The sequence below is a fragment of the Oratosquilla oratoria genome, chromosome 10, assembly GCF_046742065.1.
Source record: "Oratosquilla oratoria isolate Oo_2021 chromosome 10, ASM4674206v1, whole genome shotgun sequence".
Classification (NCBI taxonomy): domain Eukaryota; kingdom Metazoa; phylum Arthropoda; class Malacostraca; order Stomatopoda; family Squillidae; genus Oratosquilla; species Oratosquilla oratoria.
This window is the reverse complement of record NC_134786.1, coordinates 66,598,000-66,612,509: the sequence shown is the minus strand read 5'-3', so window position 1 is coordinate 66,612,509 and position 14,510 is coordinate 66,598,000. Positions and strand designations below refer to the sequence as shown.

General features: G+C 36.9%; 1 protein-coding gene across 4 annotated transcripts in view; it reads right to left on the bottom strand.

Moving 5' to 3' along the window:
- Positions 1-618: 618 nt before the first annotated feature.
- The window catches only part of Frl (formin-like protein), a 173,343-nt gene continuing 159,451 nt past the window's right edge, over positions 619-14,510 (bottom strand). For 2 of the 4 annotated variants that reach the window (XM_076192024.1, XM_076192025.1), the window contains exons 17-21: positions 13,896-14,059; positions 12,834-12,962; positions 11,811-11,939; positions 4,384-4,398; positions 619-2,725 (exon numbers count right to left, since the gene is read on the bottom strand). In XM_076192024.1, the coding sequence (XP_076048139.1) occupies positions 2,516-2,725; positions 4,384-4,398; positions 11,811-11,939; positions 12,834-12,962; positions 13,896-14,059 (647 nt within the window). In that variant the 3' untranslated portion in view covers positions 619-2,515. Of the gene's footprint in view, positions 2,726-4,383; positions 4,399-5,753; positions 5,814-11,810; positions 11,940-12,833; positions 12,963-13,895; positions 14,060-14,510 lie in introns of those variants that run through there. The other 2 variants (XM_076192026.1, XM_076192027.1) reach the window with 2 other exon arrangements.

Genomic DNA, 14,510 nt, shown 5'->3' with positions numbered 1-14,510 from the left:
CACTTCATCTTTCCCCATTTCTCCCTCAATTTCCCCACTAATCATGGTCACCTTCTTAGCACTTCCCACCTTTCCCTCCCCATCCTCCCCCACACTCAGCAATTCCCTAAAACACTCTGCCCATCCTCCTCTCTCTGCCCTCCTCCCAAGTATCATTTCTCCACCTGCACCTTCTAACTCATGTACAACTACAAAAAAAATATATATATATAAATAATCAAGACACCGACACCAGCATCCTCATATACCCATTGGCACCTCTTGATGTCTACATAGGTCTTATCATACTGAAGTGGTTAAGTAGTTTACTCTAAGCACCTCACTACCTTCTGTCCTTTTCCTCTTTCTCCATCTTTCCTCCACTCTCAACTTATCTTCCACCAAAAAATTATCTGATATCCCCCAACCCTCTCCCCTTAGAACATGTACATCCAAAACTCTTCCTACTGTTCTCCTGGTTACCACTATGTAGTCCATTAACACCCTATCTACCACCCTTTAATGGGGAATGGAATATAGGTTGGGGTAAGAAGAGGGTTAATACAATTACAGCAGGAAGCTCACTACTTTTAGTCACACCCTCACAGAAAATGGTCATATGTGAGTAAAACAACAATAACATCTGTATAAATTTATTTGAAACATCAAGTATTTGAAAATATGATTCAGTATTAGCAAGTGTAAAGACTACATTTGCAAAGTGTAAACATATTGGCTTATACAAGGATGTGCTTCTGGGCAAAGATCCAGGAAGCCACGACTGGTATCTTGCCTTCCATTCACTGCAGCAGTGTTGAACATACAAACCTTATGTGGTGACCAAAAAGCACCAATGCTTGGAAGAGGCACAGGAAGCATTGGTGTGTGCATTCCTGCAGATGCCCTTGACACACCTTCAACTCAAATGTACATCAGATCTGTGGTCCTCTCATCAAGGCCTCCTTGACAGCAGATGTGGATGTCTCCATACACACCTATGCTTAAACTTTGACTCGGTTTCACACTGCCATATCATAATTTACAAAGTAATGGTGGTTGATGAACTAAAACATATTCTCACCACACTGTTTGCTTTTCATAAACTGCATGATCTAATATCAATATTCAGTATCTTTTAATGCACACATGTAGATTACAGGACATTTCAAGGTTATGGGGGAATATAAAGCTCAGCACCTGAAAGATCAGGCCTCAGGAATATGAAAAGGAAGTATTTACAAGTGAGTATTGCAGATTCTAGACGTCTTTATCATACATTATTATATAAACATTATGTACAACACAATATATATAGTTTCCAATCACTTCAAATTAATAAGTAATAAGTTTGGCAGGAAATGGAAGCCTGCAAAGCAGCAGACCTGATAACCTTCACGCATTAAAACAATGATGAGGAAACCCCTCCTTGCCCTCAACGTCCGACTAGACTATGAAAGGGACTACTAATGTCACAGCTCTCAATCCTTTTAACAGTGATCCAGCTACTGCTCCACCATAAATCATCAGGCTCTCACTCTTTTGAAATGAACATATCTACAATTTATAAAAAAAAAATTATTAAGACTTTTATGTATCTACATTTTTGGAAGTTTGTGTGACATTCACTGTAACTACAGTTTAACCAAGTTGTGAGGCTCTCAATATATCTACAATTTATCAAAAATGATGAAACATTCAATGTATCTACAATTGAACCAAATGATGAACTTCTCAATGTATCTACAATTTAATCATAAGTGATGAAGATCTGTGTATCTATACATTAACAAAAAGTGATGATGCTTTCAATATATCTACAATTCACAAAAAAAGAGATGAGGTTTAAAACATATCTACACTTTAACCAAAAGTAATGAGGTTTTCACACTTGTGGTACACAAGAGATAAAAAACTAAACCATGGGTGAAATGGATGGGTGGACATAATATAAGAAGGCACAAAGTGAAATCATAATGACATAAGGTTCTCAGTCCAAATATAACTACATCTACTATTGAAACCAATTTTCTTTTTCATGTGCAGTGCCAACACATCTAAATTATATCACACAATGGCACTTTCTTTAATCCAAATTTGTCTTTGTATACCCATGCATTCATCTGAAGTAATTTTCAGAAATATAAACAGCATTACATTTTTTTTTCTTTTTTTTTTTTTCTTTTTCTTTAAAGTTCACTTTCAGCAAAAATTGCATAGAAAAACACAAAGTGGACAGTTATGTTGTACAGTGTTATGGGAAGTGGAAGCCATGCACATCAATGTCCCATCCTCCTCAAAAGTTATGTGATGGCTGGCACTAAGCTATATTGTACAATGATTTGGGAAGCAGAAACCAAGCATATTAATGTCTTATCAGATGCCCAGCACTCTATACACAACCCCCTAGGTATTTTTCACGTTTAACTTACGTCATACCAAGGCTGGAAGATTTCTCATTTTGGCTCCACTACTAGTCATGCTTCAAGATCCTAAACTTCCACATTCATTAATCCAATAAAATTTTCAACACTAAGATTTAAAATTCCATATCATCCAGGGTGCGAGAGAGTCTGACTGTTTCATTTCGTTTTCTTTGGCTTCTTCTAACTGCATCAGCCCTTCTGTATGGTTCACTCTTGAGTCCAAAAAGGATGTCCTCTAGTGCACCATGGTAGACATCCTCTTGCGAAAGAAGTCTCTTGTCTGCCACGACTCCACGGGCTTTCAGCTCACTGATCACAGCCTCCTGAGGAACATGCAAAAGTTGTACAAATAAGATACATTTTCTATTAATTTTGGAGTAGAAAACTCAACACAATCCCACTGTGACTACCAACCTGTCCTGTGCTAATTACAGTTTTTTCAGACTAATAAATCCTAGTTAGAGTTTAACTGAGACAACCAATTGCATCCTTTACTTCTTAAAACAAAGCTAGTCTTTAATTTCATACTCAAATAAAGCATCACTCATTTCTCATGCTCTCAACTCTGATTAACCAAATTTTGCTTTACCTTTATATTGTGCAATATAACCAATCTGGAACTGCACTGAGAAATTTTGTCAACCAGAGGTAAATTGCAGCTTAATTTGAATAACAATTTAAGACTGACTAATAAAATATGAGTAGACAGTGTCTGTTACATTTAAAAATTCACCAGGTCTTATACAGGTGACTCATGACTAAAATATATATTAATTACTATTAATTCAGACCTTAATTGACTACTTAGGCTATATTAGCGGTGTTTCCCAACAAGCAAAGCCACAACCACACTGAGATAATCAGATTCAAGTGAAAGAAACTGCAGATTTTTTTTTTTATAATATTGGTTACCATCCTATGGTAAATGCCACATAAACATCATCCTGAAAAGCATTAATACATACATAACCAAAAATGGAGCCTGAAGGAAAAAGTCCAGAATTGTTTTTTTTATAACTCAGAAAAGGCAATATGCTAAGAAAAATATGCTTTAATTAAAGAAAACATTTCTATTAAAAAAATTATATTGAAATTTCGTTACAAAGTTTTAATTCAGGCTTATGATATTTTTTCACAATATTAAGGCATGAAAGATGCCCAATTCTCATGCTTTAAATGCAAATACCTGATTAAGGGAAAAAAAAAAAAAAAAAAATCAAGAACATTCCAGCAAAAATAATCACTTCATTCTATGTCATAAACTGCAAAATAAGAAATCCTTTGTGCATCTGATCCTTTCTTTCCTCTCAATTAAATTTCTTTAGGAAAAAAAAAAAAATCCATGGCTTCTTTCAAATACTGAATTCATACTGTCCTCCTTAAAAATTGAGTAAATCTAAAAATAAAAAAAAATAAAAATAAAAAATATATAGTTGCAGTGATGTCTTTTAAATAATCAAATTCAGCAATCAGTGAGCCTCAAACTTGGCATATCATGATTAATAAAGAATAATGATAAAATAAAAAAGAAGGAAGAAAGAGAATTCTGCCATAAAGCAAAAACTCTGAAAACTCAAGTGAATTATATCTATTCACTTTATCTCCGATTTTTCCCATCCAATTTTTGCCCTGCCCAACTCAAAATAAGGCAGCCGTGCCATGCTTCAACAACAATTAAGAATCCTTTAAATTCTAAAATGGCAGCAAGAGAATGATAACCAATGTAATGTTTTAATGTACCAAAAACAACAAACACAAACACCCTTCCCAACCAATAACAATCCAACAACATATTTGACAGACAAAATAACCATTAAGAACCTCTTAAGGTACCCAAGGTTAAAACAACCAAAGTACTGTTAAAAAGAGCCAGTCATATGAAGGCTTGTTAAGGACTATGGGGATACATTTCAGCTATACAACTGTAAACAGTTAGGGCAAACAAAATCATGTTAGTATTAAAAGAGAACAGCGCCTTTACCTCTTCTCCCGGTGCCTGGTGAACAACAGAAAGAGCATGATAAGTACTCAGTGGTTTAACAGATACTGGGTAACATGCAAATATGTGGTCTTGTACAAAAATGTATCAGGTTTTTGTTGGGACATGGGATATACATGTATTATTCATAGTGGTTGATAGATATTACAGTACAGTGCTACTTCTACATAACATAACAGGATCATCCAAGTCCTAAAATTATTAACCTAAATCACTACTGCATAATTTGGTATGATTCTATGTCATGTGAAATGTGTGCTCCTAATGTGAAATATTGTCAAGCTTCCAAGTTTTATGTAAAACTCAGTATTGTAATAAGTATACTATTTGGTGTTGGTGAAAACAAGTGTACAGTGTCTTAGCTCCAGTGATTATGACTGGTGTGTCTCTTTCGCAGTAACAACTACCAACCCTAAGACTATAACAAGAACATGGAAATACACTGATAGATAAAAAAGAAACTAATGGATATGAACAATTATTAAACTAAGATCCATACATCCAAATGTAGAGTAGATAGAGTATTCATGGTCATTCACATAAAACAAATGTGATCCAATGGTTTCACCCCTATTTCCCCATTGTAAAAGAAAGAATATATATGTAAAATAATTGGAACTCGACGACAAATCTAGATCACTAACCAAAATGAGAAATTAGTCTTCATTTTTTTTTTTAGGTGAAATTCTCTCTCAGTAAGATGAAATTACAATGTGAGAATAGAACAATTATTTCTTTATCAAACGAAACTGATTCAGATTCATATTCATTTATTTACATATACTTTTTACTTTGTACCCCTATGCAGTGGTGTAGTGCTAAATTAAGAAGTGAGGGAACACATTTTACACATATTATTCAGATGTGTGGGGAATGTGGTTGGGTAAAGACTGTGGGGATTCAGGTGGGGGTGGGGGTGGGGGTAAGGGGCAATGGCGAGTGCAACAAACATGGGGCTTGGGGGGACTTCAAAGTCCCCATAAATCTTCTGAAATTTATTCAATCTTAGGGACACTTTAAAGCCAAACAGAATGGACATCTGGTCATATTCCAAGGTCTCTAGTATCATCAGTTAAATATAAACATCAGAGTTAAATTTCCATAGGATTAATTTTTCTTTGGATTTATATGAAATAGTGAGGTTATACTATTCCACTGAGAAAACAAATGTCTAGGAATGGTATTCCTATGCATTCCCATAGCACTACACCACTGCCCCTATGGTCATGGTAAATGCCCACTACTCAAAGCAAGTGCAATTTAAAGCAGTAGTTCAAAGCCAATGAAAATAGAACATCCTGCTTGTGTTCATTGTATTCCAAGTATACCACCAATTGTTCCTTTAGCCCAAATTAAGCAAAACTTACTCATCCTAAGATTTTGACCGTCAGGAACTCTTTGCCAAAGGGTTTCTGAAACACATTGTCACTTTGTAATTTGACTACCTATGATATTAAAATAAGCTTTGCATATTGGAAAGAAAACCTTATTCATACACATAGATAAATGAGCACCAGTCTATACACACATAAGTATTTACTTTTTTCTTCCTTTTCAATAAAATAGATGTGTGCTTTGACTTTGTAACCCCCTTACAAGAGGGAGAGCTTAGATGTTATGCTTTGGTTTAGGATGGGGAAGAGGTCATGTGAATAAGTTAGATAGCATTGGTGTTAGTTCCTTGGGGGATGCTGATGCAGTCTTTTGGTCCTGATAGATGTTTGTTCCGAGATACTCTGTATTCTCTGTCATATATAAAGTTTGTTAACTATTTCTTGCCATTACTGTTTATTTTAATTTCCATTATTTTCCATTACAGTATGTATTTATGAACTATGTCAAAAGCCGTATTTACATATATTGCCACCATTACTGTTCTGTCAGGTGGTAATTTCTTATTGGTGTCTTCTAGTACTTGTTGGTAGAAATATGTGAACAATGTGTTGGTGGGGTGGCCTTTGAATCTAAGTTGATATGGAGATGTAAGATGTGTATTCTGATTCTCCTTTGATTGAGTCTTTCTATCAGTTCTGATATGGTAGACACATTCAAAGGTACAGAAAATAGGTCACAGTATAACAAACAAGCATATCCCATTGAACACAACAAAAAATAACCCCAGCAACATTTGGTTGGTTATTGTGATTTAGTTTAACATCCTCAGAGAGGATTAAGACTTTTTAAGCAGGAAACTTAGAGTACAGTAGTATGCATTAACTCTGAACTCATTTGCTGTCAAGCAGACTCAGGTTAGAGTTGAGGTGGATCATGTCTGTAAAGTATTTTGAAGGAGTGTGTGTGTGGAGGGGGGCACCAACTCTGGATCTTAAGCCTTACTATGGAAGTGCTGTGCCTTGCTGCATTGTCCTTTGTCTGAGCAGTGTGTCAGCCACAGGTTAAGGATGACCTTTCACCCAAAAGGTGTTAATATGGGATGGGTGTTAGATGGGTTTTTATGTATATGATATGGGTGTGAGCTTTGAGTCAGCCACTTCCCTTACATGCGGGAAATATATATCCCTCTCACATCACATCATATAAACACAGCCATACAAATACAACTCCAGAAATTTTCTATTCAAACATCTATAACATCCCCAATAACCCACTTTACATTCCTACAGAACCAGACACCAAATTAGTTCCTCGTCTTGCAGATAAAATGTAAGGGAAAAAAATTTAAAGCACCAGAAGAGAGTACAAGGTGACCTGTTAGTTATGTTCATGACATTAAAGGGAACAGATAAAACTGACAAAGAAGACCTTGTAGTTTGGGATGAGTGAGAGAGTTGAATGATTCCATGAAAGAACTCTTGGATCTCATCACATTTTCACTGTTCACTCCAATCTTTGCAGTCATTCTTTTACATAAATTTTAATTATTTTCCTCCTCTTTCAGTCAAAGAGATCCAACAGGAGTAAAAATTATGATATTCTATATACAAACTACCAAATTTTGAATACATACCAAGTACCTAGTTTCATACACAATTCTACAGTACACTACTTGCAACTAAAAGCACTAAAGATAACTCACTGCTAATCTTTCACTACAGTATGTATGATATATTCCATAAACTCCTGAGAAAACTTGTTCCAATATCCATAGTCTTTTCTGTATTTGAGCTCCACATTCTAGTTATATTGACACCTGCTGATGAGAGTTCAACCAATATTTAGTTAACAGTACAAATACATATATTCTTGCATGCATGCATACATACATACAGGCATACATACACATTCCTACTGAATCAACTGCGGGGCTCCCAGAATTGCCAAGAAGTTGACCATGATGATCAATTCCAGATAATTTGCAGCAATGATATATTATAATCTGTGTTGTATTACCTTTAAAGTATGTGGGGAAAGGAAGGAAGATGTATTCTATATTCTTTGTGTCATGTCAATATCTCATGTGGTGTCTGGGGTGAATTTGAATTTTTTGCTTGAGTGTGACACGAGTCCCTCAGAAATATTTCTTTTCTTCTGGATTTATGTCAAAGGGAATGTGGCTGACTACGGGGTAGATAGCCCAATTTTGCACTATTTTTTTACATTTTGTGTACTAAAGTGTGAATGTAGTAGTTTCAGAGGGATTAGCCTGTTAAGTGTAGTAGGGAAGGCTTATGGGAGGATCTTAATTGAGAGGATTAGGAGAGGAACAGAAGGAGTAATTGGTGAGGAATAGTGTGGATTTAGGACAGGTAGAGGTTGTGTAGATCAGATCTTTGTGGTAAGACAGATATGTGAGAAAGCTATAGGAAAGGGGAAGGATGTTTTTTGGGCTTTTATGGATCTGGAAAAGGCTTATGATAGGGTAGACAGAAAGGCACTGTGGGAGGTTATGCAGATTTATGGGATAGGAGGAAAGCTTTTGGGAGCTGTCAAGAGTTTTTATGAGAGTAGTAGAGCTTGTGTCAGGATTAGAAATGGAGAGAGTGAGTGGTTTGAAGTAAAGGTGGGATTTCGTCAAGGATGCGTTATGTTGCCCTGGCTGTTCAGCTTATACATGGATGGGGTGGTGCGAGAGGTGAATGCTAGGGTAGTGGGTCAGGGATTGGAGATGGTTAAAGAAAATGGAGAAAAGTGGGAGGTGAGCCAGCTGTTGTTTGCGGACGACACTGCGCTTGTGGCAGGGTCAGAGGAGGGATTGAGGAAGCTGGTGGCAGAGTTTGGGAGAGTATGTGATAGAAGAAAGCTAAAGATAAATGTGGGTAAAAGTAAGGTGATGAGATGTACAAGGGGTGAAAGTGGCAGTAGACTGGAAGTGAACATTAAGGGAGAGCGACTGGAAGAAGTGGATAGTTTTAGATACTTGGGTGCAAGTGTAGCAGGAAAAGGTGGAGTGAAGGTGGAGGTAGAATGTAGATTGAGAGAAGCGAGTAAATGCCTTGGTGGATTAAAGAGTGTAATGAGGAATAGACATTTGGGAATGGATGCAAAGAGGAGACTGTATGAAGGAGTGATTGTGCCAACAGCACTGTATGGGGCAGAAACGTGGAACATAAGAGAAGAAGAGAGAAGGAGTTTGAATGTGTTTGAGATGAGGTGTCTGAGAAGTATGGTGGGGGTTACTAGGCTGGATAGAGTGAGAAATGAGGAGGTGAGGAGGAGAACAGGGGTGAAAAAGGATTTGGGAGATAGGGTTGATGAAAGAATATTGGGATGGTTTGGACACATGGAAAGAATGAGTGAAGAAAGACTAGTAAAAGAGGTGTGGAAGGCAGATGTGGAGGGAGTGAACATGAGGGGACGTCCTAGGATGAGGTGGATGGATGGGGTGAAGGGGGCTTTGGGGAAGAGGGGAATGTCTGTTGAGGAAGGAAGGGAGAGGACGGAAGACAGAGGTGAGTGGAGAATGGTTGTATGTGGATGATGTTGTGATTGCATGAGGAGGAATGGGCGGGGGTGGGGGGTGGGGTAGTGTGTGTGAGTAAATTTTGACGCAGCCCGAAGGGATTTCTCCCCGTCCTCTCCTTATATGCAAGGGGGGACGGAGAGGGGGGGTCGCTGATTAAATGAAGCGGCCTTGCTGTGGATGTGCTGTGTCTTGCGACACTGCTTCTGACCCAGGGCGGTGGGCAGGGTGCAGGGATGACCCGTCATCCAGGAGGTGCTCAGATGAGAGGGAGGGTGGGAGGGGTGTGGAGTGTATTTAGGGATGAAATGGGTGGGAGTGTTTTTATGCCTTACCCTTTTTGGCTACCTCCCTTGGAAGGGGGAAAAAGCCTTGGTATATGTATGTATGTATGTGTACTAATATGCTTTTGTTTTGTACTGCTTTGGAGAACTAAGGGTCAGTTTAGTATGAGGTTGAACCTCCAACATGAGGGAAAAAAAAAAATGAAGCAACAGAAATCCAGACGATCTTTACTTTACCTTTCTTGTTGACCTTTAATCCTTTCAGTACATTTCATAATTTTAGAATTTATTCTAGCTGCCACCAGGAAATTTTATTCATCAAAAGATTTCATCCAATCTTGAACTTAACTCAATTTATCTTTCTGTTGAATATTATCACTAATTTCTGTTCTAGCTTCTGCCAGGCAATTTTATTCAGCTAGGAAAAAACCCCACCATAGCAAAAGGATTAATCTGGTAAGTGTTGCTGCAGTTGAGCATCTTAACATAATTTATGTCAGTTGGAAGAAACTTTCACTTCTCACTCATTTAATGTGATGTTCATCGTGTAATGTGTGAAAGTCATGTGTGTACTTTAAGACCCAGAGTTGTGGTATTCTTTATTTTGAGGTGAATGCTGTTTGTTTAGGGAAGGACTTGCAGTGATGGATTTCAACGAGACAAATTTAGATTTAAGAAGGAAGTTGGCAAGAATTGGTTTACTAATAGGGTGGTCAACAAATGGAATAGACTTAGTAACCATGTAGTGAATGCTGAAACTATCAGTTGTTTTAAGAAACAGTAATACAATTTTATGGATGGGGATGACAGGTGGTAATGGACATGGAACTGCCTAGTGTAGGCCTTATGGTCTCTTGCAGTCTCCTTCATTCTTATATTCTTATGGTTCTTTTCAGGCAATAAACAGAACTTTTATCCTTGGAGACAATATCACACCAATGGAGTCACAGAAGTGGTAAAATAAAAATTTAAGGAGAGCAACAGAACCAAGGGGTAATTGTTGTTAAAAGTGATCAGCATTATTTTCTGAGTAGAGATTAATCTTCAATCATAGGAGAATGTTGAGTGATTTTGTTCAGTGTTGACACTAAGTTAGGGTGAGGAGCATCAGAGTTAAGGGGTAATGGTTGGAGGTTGAGGATTTAAGGGGTTTGAATAATCATCTTGTTTTGCATAAACCAATGTTCTAATCCACTGAGTTCAGTATATTTTCAGTGGTTGTTGTGTACTTGTGTTCTCCCAATTTGTTAAGTAATTTCCAGTGAGGGTTTGAATATAATCATCCTGTTTTGCATTAACCAAATGCTCTAGTCTAACAAGTTATTTTTGCATGTTTTAGGTGGCAGCTGAGTACCTATGGTGTTGTCCCACAATTACTGCCATTTTCAAAAGATGCAAAAGTCAATACAAATTATATAACAACCTTTATCTGGGAAACAATAGGTCCCATACTGCTTTCCATACTTAGTAATGGTTTGCTGAAATAAAGTTGTATTGTATTTCATCATCAGTGCCTCTGTCTTTGGAGACAATATCATGCTAAAGAGATGGAGTCAGAGCAATGGTAAAAGAGTTATTAATGGAAAGAATATGAAATGATAAGTTGTGCTGATAATTAAATACTATTCAAATTCAGAGTGAGGGATGCACGTAAATGTCTTGGGGGAATGGTGGAAAAGTGTTGTGAAAAACAAGTATTTTAGGATGAACATAAAGAGAAGACTGTATGAAGGGGTGACTACACCCATAACAGGTATGGGTTATGAGAATGGATAGACTGAAAAATGTGGAGGAGAGGCAGAGTGGGGTTGGAAGATAGGATTGATCAAAGAATACTATCATGGTGGTTTATGGAAAGAATGGGTGAGGAAAATCCTGACTAGAAAAAAAAAGTGTGGAAGGCAGATGTGGATAGAAAGAACTAAAGGGGGAAGACAGGCAAACAAATAAACAGATGGACATAGAGACAGAAAGGGGGAAGTGAATATAGTCAGGAAAGAGGATGGAGAATTGTGGAAAGCTAAATCTGTAAATGAGAAATGAATGAGAATGAACGAATGTAGATCAACGCATGTGGCAGATGGAAATTCTATGAGAAAAGGTTTTGGAGAAACAGAATGGTAAAGAAACCTATCTTTAATGTGTTTTATACCAACTTTAACCATTTTCCTTAAATCCAAAATGTAAACCAACTATTCTAGTTTTCAAGTATAAAAGCTACCTTAAATTCTACTCACACAATCATAACAAAGATGAAGACTTACTTGTTGTTTTCTTTGGTTGATTTTATTGTGCTTGACCACTTCTTGGCTGTTTTGTGTTGCATTCTGCTGTGCTGCCTTGGCTGCTGCTGCCTCTAACCGCCGTCGCTGGTCATTCTCCTGCTCTGCATGCTGTCAAAAACAAATCCAAGGATAAAGCATTTCATTGGTAAGCATAAAGTCTGGTACAAATGCTGCATGCTGTGAAATATTTAATGCTAACAATGGGAATCACTTCAGAAATCATTTCAAGTCATATACAAGTCATATACAAAGAGCGACAACAAAACTAGCACCGACACTCGCCGAACTAACATATGAGCAAAGACTATCCAAATTGAACCTACCAACTCTGGAACAAAGAAGAGAAAGAGGAGATTTGCTAACTATCTACAGAATAATGAAAGGAATGGAAGTTTTAGACAGGAACGACCTATTAATGTGGGACAACGGTAAAACAAGAGGACACGGAAAAAACTTGAAAAAGGATAGTTATAGAAAAAACTTGAAAAGGAACAGTTTCCCACACAGAGCGATAAATACATGGAACAAATTAGAAATTAGACAACAAAACGGTATGTGCTAACACTATACAAGATTTTAAGATAAAACTTGATGCGGAGAGATACAAAGACGGGTCACCACGAGCATAGCTCCCCTCCCGTATATTACAACTAGGTAAATACAACTAGGTAAAACTTAAGAATTTCCTCCTGTATTATTCAACCAGGGTGATGAGCGAGATGCAAGGATGACCCATCATCCAGGAGTAGCAAAGATGAGAGGGAGGAAGGGAGGGGTGGTGAATGGGAGTGGAATGGGTGAGAGTGGAATTATGCCTTTTGACTTTGGCTACCTCCCTTGTAAGGGGGGAAAAAGCCCTTGGTATATGTATGTATGTATTATTCATTCTTGGGCTACCCTAAGAGAAACATGTACTAGACAATTCCTATGGCATGATCTTTGCATCAAAATATTTTCTACTAAAGTTTCAAGATACATAAATGTCAAGATTTATCAACATACCTTATAAGCCTTGATGAAGCGGGCAAAGATTGCAAAGAAGGTGTTAGGTGCCATACTTCGCCGACTCTCTCCATAATATTCCAAAACACATGCAAATGTGTCCTGTGCTGTCTTGCTATCCACCTTCAGCTGCAACATACAAAATCTTTCTTCATGAAAGTGTTACAAAATTCTCATGTGAAAGGGTTTAAATGAAAATTTGTAATGGGAAAATGCTTGTCAAAGATATGCATTTGAGTATAAATGTGAGTCTACATCTACGTCTATGGATAACGTTTAAAATTCAAACTTATGAACAAAGAGTTTTCAGGGGGCTAAAACAAATGCACACCTTATCTCTCATCTCACTGAAATATATCACAGTAAAGGATATGAATTAAACATAAAAGGTGAATGAAAATGCATGAACAAGAAGCAAAAAAACCTGAATTTTTCATACAATTAAGATCAATCAAAGGTTTAAATTAATAAATGTATTTGTTCAACCTATACATTAGAGCAGTGGTTCCCAACCTTTTCTGGCTTGATGCACCCTTGCCAACCCTTTCAGAAGTCCCCGGCACCCTTATTAGAAAATCTAAATTCTAGTTGGTCAGTATTTTGTTAATTCAGCATCAGTGTAACAAAATTTTGTCTCTGGATAATATGAAAATACTCATCTTTACATTGATGCTGCTATAATGAACAAAAATGGATGACATTAATATGACCGCGGCACACCAGTTTGGGAACCACTGCATTAGAGCCTTAGCTCTCAACCACAGACCCTTCTGAAAAACTGTTGCAGAACCAATTTGGTCAAGAACTGAAACAATTTACTGATCTGCTGGATACAGCTTTATCAGGGTAATATTTCCCCACAAAACTTTAAATGCCGACCCATTTTCCATTTTTCTCTGTGTGGGATGGTCGAGAACCAATATCTTGGTTGACTACAAAAACAACAAAAAATCTCAAAATTTTCAGCTGAAAACAAATTTGTTTGACTTGTAAGATGATCAAAAACTTAGGTTCTACTGTATAATCTGACAAAAAAAATTATATACATTGGGTTTTAAATACCTTTTTTAATTTGTCTTCTGAATTGGAAAGGAAATCCCTTAATACAATGGCTGCTGACTGGCCCTCTGGACTTCTCATCTCACGACTGCGCTCATACTCCTTCCGTGTTAGCTCCATTCCTTTCTCTATTTCACTGACATCGGTCATAATATTCTCTAAAGATACTGAAATATCATAGAACAATAATATTTTACATATTGCTGAAATTAAAGCTCCATTAAACTTCAACATTCATACTCCCTTTCATAATATCGCTCATTCATTTCAACACTGACATAACTCAAAAAATGCTACTTTTCAGGAGAAGCAAAATAAACTTTTAATTATGTAATACAGTCTCCCATGGAACTTTTAAACAAGGTATTTAACAATGAATTTTTATTTCATGATTAAATGTAGTATATGACATCTCATATTAAAAAATACATTTATTTTAAACATGCTTTGTGCCTATTTGAAAAATAAATTTGGAATTATGACATTATTGCCTTGAGCGACATCTAGCGGCCAGTTTTGCTACTAGAGTTATGGCGTTCTTACCACAAATAAATATAGAAAATGGCAAATTCAGTGGTATAAATAACTCAAAATCTTCAATTTTTGAGTTATGTCATT